Source organism: Rhipicephalus microplus, chromosome 10, assembly GCF_043290135.1.
Source record: "Rhipicephalus microplus isolate Deutch F79 chromosome 10, USDA_Rmic, whole genome shotgun sequence".
NCBI classification, from domain to species: Eukaryota; Metazoa; Arthropoda; class Arachnida; order Ixodida; family Ixodidae; genus Rhipicephalus; species Rhipicephalus microplus.
In genome coordinates this window covers 26617575-26634309 of record NC_134709.1, presented here as the reverse complement: position 1 = coordinate 26634309, position 16735 = coordinate 26617575, and the positions used below count along the sequence as shown (strand labels likewise).

Genomic DNA, 16735 nt, shown 5'->3' with positions numbered 1-16735 from the left:
CTGCTGCATTGTGCATTTTTTTCAAGGTTTTGGGGAATGTTGTTCGTGGAACCTTTGAGTGTAAAACGAGCACTTAGAGGGAAAAAAAAAAACACTTGGTGAGCTACAAGATGTGCTAAAAAATAATCCTGATGGCAACGGAATCTTGAAATTCCCGCACTAATAGGGCCTACACAGTTTCTTTGCAGTAGTGAGAAATTGCATTCTGTTCTGAGCAAACTAGAAATTTAACATACCCGTGTCACGGGGAATATTGTTGAGCTTATGTGGCCAAAATGTGAAAAAGTGCTTTCAAATCGGCGACATCGCTATAGAAAATTGGGGCGAGAAATTTAAAAGTGATGCTCTTCACATTGATTCATTCATTGATTTATGAACCAATGATAACGAATTTAGTGACTACAGAGTCTTCAGTAGAACTGTGCGAATAGCGAAGTTTTGGGTGCATAGCAAATTTGAATATTGAAGTGTGAGTGCGAATCAAATCTGATATTTTTCGAATATTGCTAAATTATTTGTCAAATAATTTGAAAAGAAATTGCACAAAAAAAAGTTGCAGAGGATTCCTAACCATATTTTTACGGCATAGCAACAGTGTTTCTTTGGGCTAAGTTGATGAAGTATAGGTGGAGTGGCGTCTCATAGCTGTCTTACCAAGAATGAGACAATGCAGAAGCCAAATTTTTTTTATGTGCATGATTTGGTGCTATCAAAATGTGTCCGACAACATGTTGCAAGTGTGAGGCAAACATGCTATATTTCCTCAGCCTCTCTTCTTTCAACTTCTGTGAAAGCCCAACTGTTGTGGCAGACGAGGGCATGTTCCTTCCAAATCCGAAATCCCAAATCTGCCTTATAGATGTCCATATATAGGAATCTCTAAAATTTTGCACGCTAAAAGTCTCTGGTCTAGTTTTTCAGACTTCCTACTAAAGTTTCAGGTCTAATTGATCTTCTACCTCTGCCACATCTATCATATACAATCGGAATTTTGTCTCAAGTTGATAAATATGCAAACGTAGTAGAGCTTGAACGACGGCTTTGTCACAATACTAGTGATAGAGTGAGGAAAAAAAAAAAAATCTGTGAAGGGTATGTACCACTAGCCTTCAGGGAACGAGTCTTCTGTAGAGGAGAGGTACGAATATTTCTAGATTGCACTTAATGCATGGAATCTTACTTAATCGCCTTTGTCAAAGCTTCAAGTGGATTGAGCATACAAAGAAGGCTGGTGATACAATGATTGATTGATATGTGCAGTTTAAAGTCCCAAAACCACCATATGATTATGAGAGACACCATAGTGGAGGACTCCTGAAATTTAGACCACCTGGGGTTCTTTAACGTGCTCCGAAAACCTGAGCACACGGGCCTACAACATTTCCCCCTCCACCAAAAATGGAGCCGCCGCAGCCAGGATTCGATCCCGTGACCTGCGGGTCAGCAGCCGAGTACCTTAGCCACTAGACCACCGCAGCAGGTTATATCGTGTGTATAACTTGATCTTTTGAAAAGAACTTTCAGCAACGTGCTGCAATCTTTTCGGAATTTGGGGTGTCTGGTTATTTTACACAAGGTGCTGATAGTCTTTTTGACAGCTGGGAATGTTGGTCTGTTTAGATTTACGAGTGAAATTCAGTGGCACAAGAAACATTATTCATGGCTCTGTTAATGCTTCATTAGATGAGATGCTGATCACTCATACTCTTGGAGAACAGGTATATACTGTATTATGAAGTGCACATGTTCCCAATGCACATGTGCACTCTTTCTGTCTACATGTTTCTATTATGACCAAGAACATCTAAAGATATGTGCTGGTGTGAGCTATTGCGGCTTTATTTGCACGTCACAGAGAAAGAAACCATTTAAGCATCCTGAGCCTAACTGTTGAAAAGGTAACATCAACAAGGTTGAGGAGGGAAGCACGCATAATTCTACTGTTATATACATTTCACAGTTGTGGTTCGTGATCGATGTGGAAACAAACTGCACAGCTGTCATGATATCGATGCTACTTTTATTCAGCAAATACAGCGCATACCTCGTTAAAAATAATGGTGTTGATTGGGCGAAGGCAACGCAACAAGCACAACAGGGAGATGGAGAAAAAATTGATTGCGGCCTTTTCATCGGGCGGTGGAACAGACAGCTGAACAAGCAGTGGCGACGATTCAGCGGTGGTTAGTGGAGCCAAATACCATCATTCGTCGTGGAAAGCGCAGAGCGGCGATGTCTACCAGATGCCGGATGACCGCCCTCCCGGTGGGTTGTGCACGCGTATGGCGGCTCTGGAGCCTTTGTCATCATCAATCTGGGCACCTGCATTACAGAAGAGAACATACTGAAGGGTGCACAGATGGGCTGGTTGGTTCATCATTTTATGATGCAGGAGTCGGTACAATAAGACCAGAACTGACGAAGTGTGCAGTGACACGTGCTCTTTCGTTTTGTCGTGTCATATAGTGCTGTTTTCTACGTATAAAGATGAGCGTACAGTTAACAGAGACAACTCTACTGCAGTGAAAAGTTAATCATAGCCTCGTCATTTTAAGCAGAAGATTAGCCCCCGCGGGCTTCTCCTGCCAAAGTGAGCTAGCTGCACGGCTACGAGAGGTGTGTGGGGATGTGTGCAAGTTGGGGAGGGGGGGGGTCAAAATTCTTTCCTCGAAAGTTTTTTTTTTCAATTTGGCTTGTGTATATATATAAATGCACGCGCAAACGGAAAGAATAGCTGAACCTCCTCCCCTAAAAAATTTCTGGCTACGCCCCTGGTGCAAGTTGTACGGGGTTGACAAACTGGCAAAAGGATAACATGGTCACACGCAACTGGTAAGAAACAATCCCTCCATAGGACCAGTTTCTCATCGCCCAATTATGCACGTTACACACGGGTGATCTTGCATTCCAACCTCCATCTGAATGCTGTCACTGCAGCAGAAATCGAACACGATAGCTCGGGCCTCAGCAGCACCACTCGGCGCAAGAGTAGATAGCATTGTTTAAGAAGTAAAGTGGCTGTACATCAAAACGTCCGGAGTTAACCTAGCAACAACTAGCACACCGTTCAATCGAACGCGCCATTTTGCAGAAAAACGAAACCAAAACTAGAGTGTACTATGCTCGGAACGGGCGTAGCACCAATGCATTAAAAGTGAAGCCTAAACAGGGTCAATCCGCTTGTGGCGCTGCAATTGGTAGTCTGCAGTGTGTCGGCATTTTAAGAGCTGTGCGCGGTTCTGTCGAAGTGGTCGAGAGGTAAAATTCTCGCTTCCCACTAAAAGAAAAAACAGGTTCGAATCACAGCTGTGGATTGTCACTTTTTTTATTTTTAGTATTACTTGAACATGTTATTTATTTGCCTTTTTTTTCCAAGTCTAACTTCATTTGCTACAAGGTATTACAAAAAGCCATGCGAAATATGAAGTAAAAAAGAAAAAAAAATTGACAGATAGCATACTGGGGCCATTGGAGAGCCGTCGGTCAAGTCCCAGTACACTCACTGTCAAATTTATTCTTTTTTACTTCATATTTCGCGTGAATTTTTGTAACAACTAGTCGGAAATGAAGTTAGATTTAGAAAAAAAGGCAAACCAATACCATGTACAAATAAAACTAAAAATAAAAAAATTGCCCGCAGCTTCCCTCGGGGGAACACTGAGGAGGATGCGGAGCATATAATTGGTTAACGGGGTGTTAAAGTGCGACTTATTTGGGTCGATGGCTAAATTGGTTAACGTGGTTGTGAAATGGGGTGTTAAATTGCGAGTTGGGTCGATGGCTAAATTGGTTAACGTGGTTGTAGGAGGGGGTGTTAAATGAGTGAACACGTACACACGTATGCGAAAGGGCGGCGCTGGTCGAAGGGACGTCGATCATTGTGTTTGTGGATTCGTTGGAATTCATTTCACCGCGACCTTGGACGTCGACGCGCCGTACAAACCAACCGACGAGCGGCAACTGAGCGAGCGAGCGCCGACCTTGAGTATATATACAGCGCGACGGCGCATGCGCTGTCAGCTGTCGAATGTTCTCGAAGGAGAAGCGCGCGCGCGGCACAGATGGCGACGGCGCGACGGCGCATGCGCTGTCAGCTGTCGAATGTTCTCGAAGGAGAAGCGCGCGCGGCACAGATGGTGGGCGACGGCGCATGCGCGCGCGTCAGCTGTCGAATGTTCGAGAAGCGGTGCGGACGGCGCACATCAAGGCGCGAGTATAAGATGCTTCCGCATCTAAAAAAACTTGCAATCCACAGTGGCCACGCCAACCTGGGTCGTTTGAGTGGGAAGCGAGCATTCTACCTCTCGACCACTTCGACAGAGCCACGCACAGCTCTTAAAACGCTGATACACTGCAGACTACCGATTGCAGCGCCACAAGCGGATCAACCCTATTTGGGCTTCACTTTTCGGAGCTCGGTTCTAGTACACTCTACCAAAGCATTGTGCTCCATGACGTTTTTAGGCAGTGTCTGTCGCGTTTTTACGAGCTACCGTATTTTTACCCGAATTTACCAAACAGCCAACGCTGAAAAAGTGTGTATGTGTTGCATGCTGTTCATTTTACTCGCTTTAAAAGCAGCAAGGAAGAAAATAAATGTTCGAAACGTAGCGCCAAGGTGGAGCTCTTGTAGGCAGTTAGTCCTAGCAGGGCTAGGTTGTCTGAAGTTCCCGCTTTTTAATTTTTTTTCGTTGCCGCGCAGTTAGATTTACTGGTTCCGTTTGCCCGCCTATGGAGTGCTCACGTGTATGGTACGTAAAGCCCTTCACTCGCTACTTACTACTTGCCTATGGGTTCTGCTGCCTTTTTTCAGCGTGGTTAGAAAACGCTGCCGATCGGTGGTCGAGGCTTTCACGAACACGCGAGCCAAACATGATAGCGCAGCACACGGCCTGAAATTCACAATCTTCAAAGTCAGCTAGCAGCCGTTCCCTCTTCTTTCTACAGATGACGCCGTACAACCAAATAATTCGCGGGCGTTGGCCGGTTTGAGCATCGTGAGGCGCATAGTTTCCGAGGCCGCTGCGGGAGACTGCCACATGCCGGCGCGCGCCCTTGTGATTACGCTTAAAGTAATCTACGTTTTCAAAGAAGAAGAAGAAAAAGAAAGAGTGCTCAAGGGGTCGCTCAAAGGCCATCTCAGTAGCCTACAGATAAGTTCTGTTATAGCCACAGATGCTTCCGTTAATGCCGAGAAAGCAGTGAGCACCTACTCAGCTGCATTAGATTGGTCTTATTCACTGCAACTGCCCGAATTTACGCCGATATTCCAGGCAGAATTAATGGCAGTGACTCTGGCCATACGCAAGCTCCCAACATATATCTCCTCGGTTGTTATACTGACCGATTCTTTGTCCGTTTGCACTGCTCTGACAACACCAGAGACATCAACTTGTTTATTAGAATTTCATATGTATATACCCAATCACGTTCGTGCTATCCGATTGGTTTGGGTGCCAGGTCACTCTTGACTAATACTAATTGAAGCGGCGGACACACTGGCGGCAGAATGAAATTTAGTGCCCCGTCCTGAATATTCCAAGACCCTGCTGCTTATATGCAATTGCATGATTTCGAAATTTCTGTATATGGCAGGAACACTCAAGCTCTTCAGTTCTAAATGGCGCAGATTTTCAGCACCTTATTCAGTGGTACAGCTCATGGTGTGCAACAAGACAATTCGACGTGACGTTCACTAAATTGCGATGCAGGATTCCACCTTCAAACTTTTATTTATACAGACCTGGTTGTGTTTCTTCCCCACATTATCACTATTGTACACAAACAGAAACTATAAAACACTTTTTCACAGAATGCCGCAGGTATTAAAATTTAAGGCAAAAATTTCTAACACCAGCTTTCCAAAACACACGGGCTTGAGCTGTCTGAAATGGTACTGCTCTCTCTTGGGGCTTTGGCACTAGGTCATTGCAACAAGGACATATATGGAGCAATATATAGCTGTATAAAAGAATCAAAACTACTATGCTAAACTCATTACTTATTTTTGCCAGTAGTCTACTTCATATAATATTTACTCTACTTTTTTTATTTGTTTTATTTTTAATCAATTCATAACAGCCTGTTAGCACGACTAAGCTTTCGTTCATCTAAAAAAAATTACTTACGCATACCCTCCTTTTTTTTCCCGACATCTCACTGCCGCAGGATTTATGGCCGATCCCCTGTGGTGGGTTGAGCCATTCCTCTTGGGTTCAACCAACCATGATGCATGTGTGACGCAACCTCTTTTTGCCCATGCCATCCCTCCCCGCTTAGCTTTGAGCGCACTCATCAGGATAAGAGAAAGCAATTACAGCATGCGACAAATCTCTGCTGCTCATACTTAACGGACACAAAATGTTTTGTGGCGATTGATTCGTCACGTGAATTGTCACGTAAGAGTGAGGGTAGCCCGAAGACAGGAGACCGGGAGGTTAGTAGAAATAGAAGGAGATCCGTTTATTTGGCGGACTTGCGCCCACTAAAGGAAAACAGACACACCGGCTTAGCAAGTGGCAAACAGCACGTTCGACGGCCGTCGGGGAACAGAATGCCCCACTGGAACGCAAGGCGCATTCACCATCCGAGATACAGTCGCCGTAGCGTCTGGCGCAATACGCCTCGCGGCAGAATAAACACCATTAATGAAGCCATTTATTGGTTACTTAGAAAAGTGTTCCAGGGCCCTTTCACTACACCCGCAGTGCAGTTTAAATAAATACTCTTCTTAGAAAGCCGCAACAGACGTATGACCTCCGGACAGACATGCAGACATGACAAATTTTTATGTTTCAGGCACAGTTGTTGATGTGCTCTGTTAGACTGATATACTTAATATGTGCAAGGTTACCTAATGTCATTTTACCTGCGTGCCAGGGGCGGCGCTGGGGGGGTGGGGGGCACGCACGAACTGGAACTCCTCCCAAGAATAAGCATAGTCAAAACACGATGCATAAGTTCTGTGCCTCTCTGCCCCCTTGAAAGAACACAATTGTCGTTGGTGCTCCCACAGCAAAAAAATCCTGGTGCCGCCCCTGCTGCGTGCTGTCACACGACGAAAACAAATGTAATTTTGAAATTATGACCATGACCTTAGCCCTCCTGAGTCATGCATTTTGGGAGAAATAAAAATATATTAAAACTTGCATGTGACATGCGTGTATCCACAGAAATAACTTTTATGGATAAAAAGGTCCTCCTAGAATATAAAATATAAACAAGACCATTTAACACAACTTGCTCCAGCGGCGCAACACATTTAGGAACCAACATGGTCGACGATATGACTGGCGTGAGTACAGTGAACTGAAGCAGGGCGCATATGACTGACTTTCCAGCTGCAGAAATGAGACGGCGGCGGTGATTTCGTGTCGTCAGCGCTTTGGTCACCACAACACGTGCATCGGATATTCAACATTTGCGATACAGCCGATGACGACATCAGAGAAAAAATGAAACACGGCCGGCGTCCAGCGGCTGTAGCTGAAAGTAGCTTTTCTTTCTCTAGAAACATTCATCATGCTTTTATGTCATCAAACCAGCAATAAATTGATCTAATAAGGAATAAAATATTCACAAATGATAAAAGTTATGTGTACACAAGTTAACAGACATCTCCCCAAAATGTCCCTGCAGTCGAGACTACCCATTCGGCCTGAAATCGAATGCCAATGTATTTCGGAAACTTATCTGATAGACAATGTCGTTTTTATAAAATGGCATTAGTTTTCCTGTGTGACAGCAAACCAATGGCATTACGAACAAATGGCATTCGCTGTAAATGACATTATATTTGCCGTGTGACAGGGATATTAGAGTCCCAAACTTAAACTATATGAAGCGAAATGGTCAGTTATATAAAACTAGCTATGTTGTTACACATCGGAGGCTTTTTGAATGGGGTATGAAAAGCTTTGGGTTAGCATTTGTTGCCACTTCGCGTGTGTCACATGCTATCCTCTTGGATACCTACGTTAAGTTACGGAAAAAGTATATTGTACCCAGGAAATGCTAACCTTGCGTACTCTAAAGCTGCCTATTGATGGCAGCATTCTGATAACTATCTACTCGGCGATAAAAAGCTTGGTTTGCATTGACAGCACATGCAACAATATTTAATAGCACAGCTTGAGCCATTGGGGGTGTAGCTCTTTATGGCGTGGCTTGTGCGTCCCTCGTTGTCGTGGTGTTTGCATAACTCGTCGCACATACCCGCCCTCAAGCACATATCTGCATGTCTACATGTTACGAAAAACATAGCACGGCATCATTGTAGCGCTATCGGTGTTAACAAAGTGCTGACAGCAGAAATGTGGTACATATCCTCGTTTAGTCCTCTGGATGGCGATACTTGTATATGATGAATATATGATAAAAAGAATCGAGATGGTGGTACTTGAAGTGTTCACTAAATGGACGGGGACGGATTAACGGACGCTTCACCCACTCATCGTCATTCGTTCCGTGGATATGCTTTGACTTTATTTATTAAAGATTGCGGCTGAGTGATTTCTGCTACCTTCATGTAATTGCACATTCCTCCTCTTCTTTTTTTTTTTACATTCTAAGTTGCTCATGTTATAGATCAGTCTTGTGTGACACTGCCAATACGGAAGCTTTGAATTTGAGGATAGAAGACTGAAAGGCATCATTCACACTGAGCATTTTGGTTTCCGTTGCGTCACAAAACTAAACGTTGATTTTTTCGTGATTTTTAGCCTTCTAAGACCTGTGTCCCCTTTTAAGCAATGGTAGCAACCGATCATAACTCTTCCAAGGATAATTCGGTGCGCGACGACACAGGCTTGGGGATGCATTCCTTGAGGCTAGTGTGGCTTATTATGAAACTCGAGGCACACAAAACATGTGGGAAGCATTTTCTCGCATAAACGAAATCTGCCTGGTTGCTTGTAGAATTTTCGAAAGTTACTACCTTATTACTAAACTCTTTATAAGCCTTCCAGTACAGTACAATGATGGCAGCATGCTTAGTGCCACTTATTGTCGTTATGCACCCCCCCCCCCCTGCTCCCATTAGTCTTCTTTCTTCGTGCCATAAAACAATGAACACTAAGAAAAAAGACGAAGGCAATTCTTTTAAGCCCAATATCTTGGCCCCACTCTCTTCTCCTGTGCTCTCAAAATGTCTACCCCCAAGAAATTATTTGGAAAAAGCCTGCCTGTAATGAATTTACTGCAAAAAAAAAATGTTCTTGGAAATTGTGTTAAGTGCCGCGTGGCGATTGTAAAAATGGGAACCCGCTCACCGGAAAGGCTAAAAGTGGAGTCCTGGAGGTTGCGGCAGCCACCGCGCGTCAGAGGCCGACTGTGGAACTCCCGGGGCGTGGCTGGGTACAAGGGCTCCTTGTAGTACGGCGCAGGTGGCGGGGTCGACCGTGTCGTGGGGGCAGCGTTGGCGGGCGACACTGGTGGCTCTTCAACGGTCTCTGGCTCTGGTGGCGGGGCTGATCGATCGATCTTGCGCGGAATGGAAGCCTGCAAGCAATGCCAGTGTCAGTAGTGGGAAAGAAAAATAAAAAAAGTTCACCTTAGACAGAGGAAGATCTTGTGTTTACTCCTGTTGGACATGGCGGGTCTAAAAACCTTTCTATATTATGTCACAAGGCAAAAGACAAAATGTTGACTCATTTCTTTTTCATTTTTTTCAATTTAACATGCTACTATAATCTCACAGGTCATTCTGACAAAAATATTTTAGTTGAAGGTTTGGTCTTCTTTCTCGATTGATTGATCTGTGGCGTTTAACGTCCCAAAACCGCCATATGATTATGAGAGACGCTGTAGTGGGGGGCTCCGGAAATTTCGACCACCTGGGGTTCTTTAACGTGCACCCAAATCTGAGCACGCGGGCCTACAACATTTCGCCTCCATCGGAAATGCAGCCGCCGCAGCCGGGATTCGATCCCGCGACCTGCGGGTCAGGTCTTCTTTCTCGGTTCCTGTTTCAGTTTATTTAGCAATTTTTTTTCAGCAATCATGTTGAAGTACAGTGATTCAATGTTTTCATACAATGGCAATGGTCAACAAAAAGCCTGACAATGTGTCCTTGTAAATTTCGTCTCGCCTTCATCTTGTTGTAGCGCTGTTTCATTAATTAGACTCTGCAATATGTTTACGAGGTCAGAAGGTCGCCACTTACCTCCCTCTGACGAACTGCTGAGTACACGTAGCTGCAGTTTGGCGCCATAGGAATGAACTTGCCAACGCCCTTGGAGGCATGCACCTCTCCGTTTTCGACGACAACCCGTCCCTGGCATATGACGTAGACCGGAGCACCCCGGCAACGGAATCCCTCGAAAATGTTGAAGTCGCTCGCAGATTGATGTGTCTGGGCCGAGAAGACGCGCTCCTTCTCGGGGTCCCAGATCACGACGTCTGCATCAGAGCCGGCCTGGATTCTGCCCTGCAAGGTGGGGTAGCCAAGGAGATGACATATTTTAGAAAGACCAGTTTGCTGATTTCTAAAGCAAGCTTAAACAGTGAAACTAATAATAATAATTCTCGGAATTTTATGTCCCGGAAACAATTATGTGGGAAGCTTTAGTGGAAGGCTCCAGAAATATTGAACTGTGGATCTTTCATGCGCAACTAAATCTGGTCCTCTAGCATTTTTGGTTTCGTTGAAACTACAGCCATCACAGCTGGGATTCGATCCTGCAACCTTCAGATCATCAGTTGAGCAACATAACTACTGCACCACCATGGCGGGCAAAAAAGCAGTGAAACTCAGTGACAAGAAAGTAAAGGTGCACTTGTAATCTGCAAATGCTTCAATTATATCTTGATATATATTACATAGTCCCACTGTTTAAGTTTACATTGAGGTTTTGGTGCATTAAACCCCAAAAGGAGAGAGTGAAGGAACACACAGCAACAAGGTCTAAAAATGAAGTAGAGATTGAGGTCTGAGGTTTTAATGGAATGTAATGCAATTCTTTTCTCGTGTTTTTGTTACCTGAAGTCAACCCTTGCATTACGATGTTATACCGAAGTTATCGAAATTCAAGTTGTCTAAGTGCAGTGTTACACACAATTCTTTTATTTCGTTAAATTTTTTTTCTTCCGGGACACAATGAAAAGTCACTCCTTACATTACAAAAGTGGTCGCGTTACAATCGAGTAAATATGGTATTGGGCCAGGTGCCTTATTTACAGACTAGAGCACTAGAAGATTGTAAAATCCAGTGACACCACAACGCACGGACTCTAAGGCCTTTGGCCCGGCTGCAGAATAAAAATAAAGATAAATGGTGCATGCTCGAGGTGCAAGTCTGGCAAGACAAATGAGCGCTCTTCTAATAAGAAATGTTAGTCCATTTATTATTTAAATGAAAATATGAAGGTCTTTGGGTTTAGGAATTTGTCACCCATGCTGCAAAAATTTTTTCCTTAGTGCGAGTGGTGCATGAAGTTGTGTGCAACCTTTACTTTGAAATAGTCTGTGTGCGTGTTTTATTTATGATGTCATTGGCGGTATTATTGTGCTCTAATATTCATCTGTTTGCAGACGACTGTGTGATGTTTCGTAAGATTAATTATAATGACGACATTAGAATCGTTCAGTCTGATCTAACCGCTGTTTCTAACTGGTGCCAAACTTGGCTGATGGAATTAAACATTAACAAATGTAAGGTTATGCATGTATCCCGCAACCCCAAGCATCAGTCAACTTATTACCTAAACAACATAGCTTTTAGAACTAGTTACATCATATAAGTACCTTGGAGTGCACATTACAACTAATCTCAGCTGGTCAACACATATTGAACATATCATCAACAACGCTAATAGCATGTTAGGGTATTTACGCCGCAATTTTTCTAGAGCCCCATCGTCACTAAAATTATCGCTTTACAAATCCTTAATACGCCCCAAGTTAGAGTACCCAGCATCAGTATGGGATCCAAGCCAAGGAAATCTAATCGCTTCTCTCGAGCTTGTTCAAAATAATTCCGCTCGCTTTATCCTGTCAAACTATAACCGTACTGCCAGCATATCTTCAATGAAAAGCAGCCTTTCTCTTCCCTCTTTATCATCACGCAGGAAACTTTTTCGGTTAACCATGCTACATAAAATATATTATCATTCTTTCCTGCGCAACGAACTCTTACCCCAACCACTATACATTTCCCATCGCATTGACCACCGTCACAAGGTTGGCATTAACTATTATCATACAAAATCTGCCACTCAGTCATTCTTGCCCCGTTCGTCCCGGAATCGGAACCACCTTCCCGCTGAAATTGCGGGTATCACCGATAACCAACTGTTCCGTGCTGCCTTAGCCAATATTGTATATGCAGAAATATCTGATGTTTAATCTGTGTTTGTGTGACCACATTGTTGCGATAATACTAATTTGTTTTGTCTTTCCTTTTCCTTTTTATGTACACGTTTTTTGTAACCATGCTACCTTATGTTATGCCTTTGTTCTGTACCACTCCCCTCTGTAATACCTCTGGCCCTGAGGGTATAATAAATAAATAAATAAATAAATTTAGATGGGAGCAGATTTCAAAATTGTTTATGTACTTGGATTGGGTGAACATGCACAAACTTGAGGCAGTTAAAATGGATCTTGATACCTTCACTATGGCAAGCGCTATAGGCCACAGGGGCAGCTTTGGCTCCGCCTAATTAAATTATTCTGCAGTGAGGGTCGTGCTAAAATTTTATCTTCTTACTCTGTGAATTGAAAGGGCATTTACCCACAAGCAAAATGGCTAAATCACTACCTCCATACAGTCGTGCATATTTTTCAACACCGTGTTTTACTTGCCTTTCGTGGATAGATGTTCAAGATCTTGGCTGCATTGGCACTAGTTACAGCCACGAATTTGCAGGGATCCAGCTTCCCAGTGTTCTGAAATGAGCATTGTAATTATTTTAAAACTAATCGATGGCGGACTCGAAATATTTCCTAAATGTTTACAGAGCTGCTTTCTAAATGCATTAGCGGTATACTTTCTCACAACTCGCTTGGAACCGATCAAAAGTTCATTATCATGTCACTCAAGTAAACATACTAGCTGATCCTTAGGTTTATAGCCCCACAGACTTTCACTTCTAGTTTTGTGAATAACTGTTTTGCATAGTGTTGTTTAAAAAAAAAAAAGTACAGATAAGATATTGTGAAAAAGTAAATACTAGTTCTGTGAAAAGTAAAACTTACTCCTTGACAACGCTGGCCACCGGCAGTCATGTTACGACTCGAGTGCTTTTGTGGCATGGTATAGTACGGCTGCCAATTTTAACTGCTGTTGCTGCAGTTATGCTGAGTTTGTAATCGAAGCAAACTAAGAAAGAAAATTAAAGTGTATCTCAAGTGCTCTGGTGACAAAATTACTCCTTCTACCGTCATGGGAAATATTCCTGTTCCTCCATGGCAAAAGATGACCGTGTGATACCTAGCGCAGTTTTTCCAAAATAATACAAACTCTGAGGGTTCCACAAGCGCTCAATCGTTAGGAGGGGTGGGAGTTGACGATCTACATAAGTAAAAAGAAAGCCTTACCACTCCATTCTCCCAGACAACACCCATTCGTTCTTCGACACCATTGACTCCATTTGGAATGCGGGTGAAGTCATCCTGACCAATCGCTTTCTGGGTAGTCGTGAATGTGCAGTGGTCGGAACCGGTCGTCTGCAGCTCTCCGCTAAGACGTGAAGAAGGATGAATAAAAGGTGGCCTTACTGCAGTGACTGACACACAATTCATAGATTTCTCCCATTGTAATGCGACATTCCTCTTCTTTGCTGTAGTTTAAAGTGAAAATTTATGTACCAGAATTTATGTACTCAAACCTTATAACAAACTTGCATCTTACATGAAAATAAGTTCATTATATCCGAAAATTCGTTATAAAGGTTTATTTTTACATTATATCTATTGCAACACTATTTTTATGTATTTTGTTATAACCAATATTTCGTTATATCCTGTTTCGTTATAACGAGGTTCGAGTGTACACTGATCAGTTGAAACTTGATCAAACGAAGCCTTGTTGTACAAGTTTTCCTATAAAATGAAGAAATTTCGTTTTCCCAGCAAGTATTCACAGGGCTCGATGTTGTCATCAACCTGAATTAATGAAACCTTGGCCATCAAACCCAATTTAATGATCTTTTGTAAAGTAGATAAGTAGCGATTTTGCTGATCCCTAATCTACTGTTAAATACAATAATAATTAAAGTCCCCTACGCTTGTCTTGGCCTAATTGGCAGTTGTATTAATTTGGAGATTTATTGAAATAATGCTGATCCCTAATCTACTGTTAAATACAATAATAATTAAGGTCCCCTACACTTGCCTTGGCCTAATTGGCAGTTGTATTAATTCGGAGATTTAATGAAATAATTCAAGCATAGTTGTTACTTTGTTGGATCAAGTTTCAACTGTAACATTATTCGGTGTCAGTGCTCGATAGTATGCCGCAGAGGTGTCGGGTATTGGGGCAAAATACGTTTCGCTTACACGCATAGGTGCAATGAAAGGGAAGTGGTACCTAGCAAGCAGGTCCATGAGGTATCCTCGAGTGGACGGGTCAGGCCGCAGAGGGGGCGACAGGACGTGTGCGGCTGCATGCTTCCAGCATCGATTGAAGTAGTGGGTACCGTCAGTGCCTAAACCCGCTGTGATGGGCTCGCCGAACACGACGCAGCCTTGGGCGCGCTTTCGCAGGATCATCTCAGCGGCGCTCTTGCTCATGACGTGCACCACGTACAGCGGGCAGTTCACCTGGTTGGCCAGCACGATGGCTCGATGCGTGGCCTCGGCCTCCACCTGTGTTGTTAGGGGAACGGCGACTGATTATTGATAGATCGGCGCAGCTTTTGGCTCTAGCGAAACACTTGAGCATCTTATAGTGCACTGTCCCGCATAAATTCTTGGAATGTGCACGACAATAGACGATTATCTCTTTCCGAGAGGTTGTGTTTCTCGACGCGGTCAGGCCCATCAAGCTCTACTGACTGTTATGGACCAAAGGAACCCAGCCACTTGTTTAGAGTCGTTTATTTTTTTTTTTTTACTCATGCTTATCTAAGTATTTGTCATTTTTTTCTTTACTTCCCTCTCTTCTTTCCTCTTTCTCTCCTCCTATTTTCCTTTGCTTTATCTCTGCCCTCCTCCCAAAAGAGTAAGCAGGCGTTGTGCCCCAGATTTGGGTGCACGTTAGAGAACCCCAGGTGGTCGAAATTTCCAGAGCCCTCCACTACGTCGTCTCTCATAATCATATGGTGGTTTTCGGATGTTAAACCCCACATATCAATCAATCAAGCGTTGTGCCCCCTCGGGTGGCAGTATCCAGCTTGCTGTTTCGTTCCTTTCTCTGTGTCCTCTAAGTCTGTGTATGCAAATCAAATCAATCAATAAATAAATGCTGGTGGTTCCCTTTTGTTTCAAATACTCTCAAGCAAGCTTCAAGTACTGTACAAAATAACCTTGCCCTCATGTATGTTACAGGGAAAGGCAACAGACTGTTTTGATTGCATTTGCATGCACAACAGCTAACATTGACTGCTTATTGATTGATTAGTTGAATAATTGATTGGACAAATTGAAGTGTTCTCAAGACTTGCTAGCATTACAGAGTAGAGCATTTTGAGGTTTGAGGAGGGGGGGCAAAGGGGAGGGGCTGGCTAACAGCAGTGTTAAGGAGCCTCACCATCTTCATTTCGAGTGTGTAAACATGTTTGCATTGTAGTTTGGAACGTATATTAAGAATAGAAAGGTGCACATTGGCATTAAGAACAGGTCGCATATATAGGTTTATTCTTGGTAAAATAGTTTGCGTCAGTCTAGTTTTCATTGATCAACTATTTGATTGACCTGTACAATGAATTTAGACTCCAAACTAGTGAGGCTGCGGAGAAGTAGAAGGCTTCAGACATCGAAAGACATGGTGAAGCAGCGTAGGCGTTGCGAAACACACTCTGATGCAACAATATTGTATTATCGCTGAACATACATTTTAAAAAATGGCACAGACTGTTATGTGGAGCATAGTGGTCATCAAGTAAAAAAAAAATGTGAGGAAAGGTGGCTAGTTCAGTGTGGTCTGACTGGTTCATTTGTTCATTTTGGGAGTACCAAGGTAGTGGTGGGCTTTTTGCACTTTTGAATTCTTATGTCTTTTCATTTTTTCTAAGTAAAACACGTACCTCTTCCTCTCGACTGTAGAGGTGGCCTTCTGGACCAGTAACCTCCATGCAGAGCAGCTTGCTTTGGTTCTGAAAGCAAATAAGTAGGTAAATAAGCAACTGTTTGTTTAATCAAGAAGACCAGCACTGTTCTGCTTGATACCTTATAGAAACACGAGATGGCTTGACAAAGTCAAGACGCGTGCCACGCGACAACACTCTTGCCACTGAAAACTATGAGTTACGTAAGCTGCTGTGGTGGGTTAATGTGTAAAATGATGCAGCACTCAATCAAGCAATCTGACTTGAGGTCCAAAAAGCTACTAGCTGCGACTGCAGCACAGTCAAGTGCACTGTGATGCACAGGCATTGTCACTAATATTGCCAGATTAAACACGATTATTGTTTGACTTCATGAGATGTGAACTCGTACTGTGGCTTAAAACTTGTTTTTGTTTTTTTTATAAATGGTGTGGTCATGTTCAGCTCGTAAAAAGGTGGATTTAAGGATGTGGTTTATTGCTTGTTTTTTTTTTACACGACAGTAGAGTTGTGATGCGATTGTATTTAA

The 16735-nt window shown here is 43.2% G+C and overlaps 1 protein-coding gene across 2 annotated transcripts in view; it reads right to left on the bottom strand.

The window, feature by feature from the left end:
• Positions 1-2000: 2000 nt before the first annotated feature.
• LOC142774656 (dihydropyrimidinase-like) overlaps positions 2001-16735 on the bottom strand; it is a 55652-nt gene continuing 40917 nt past the window's right edge. For both annotated transcript variants that reach the window (XM_075875280.1, XM_075875279.1), the window contains exons 7-13: positions 16186-16254; positions 14529-14806; positions 13538-13679; positions 12803-12886; positions 10163-10426; positions 9270-9498; positions 2001-2322 (exon numbers count right to left, since the gene is read on the bottom strand). In XM_075875280.1, coding sequence (XP_075731395.1) covers positions 2237-2322; positions 9270-9498; positions 10163-10426; positions 12803-12886; positions 13538-13679; positions 14529-14806; positions 16186-16254 — 1152 coding nt within the window. In that variant the 3' untranslated portion in view covers positions 2001-2236. The remainder of the gene's footprint in view (positions 2323-9269; positions 9499-10162; positions 10427-12802; positions 12887-13537; positions 13680-14528; positions 14807-16185; positions 16255-16735) is intronic.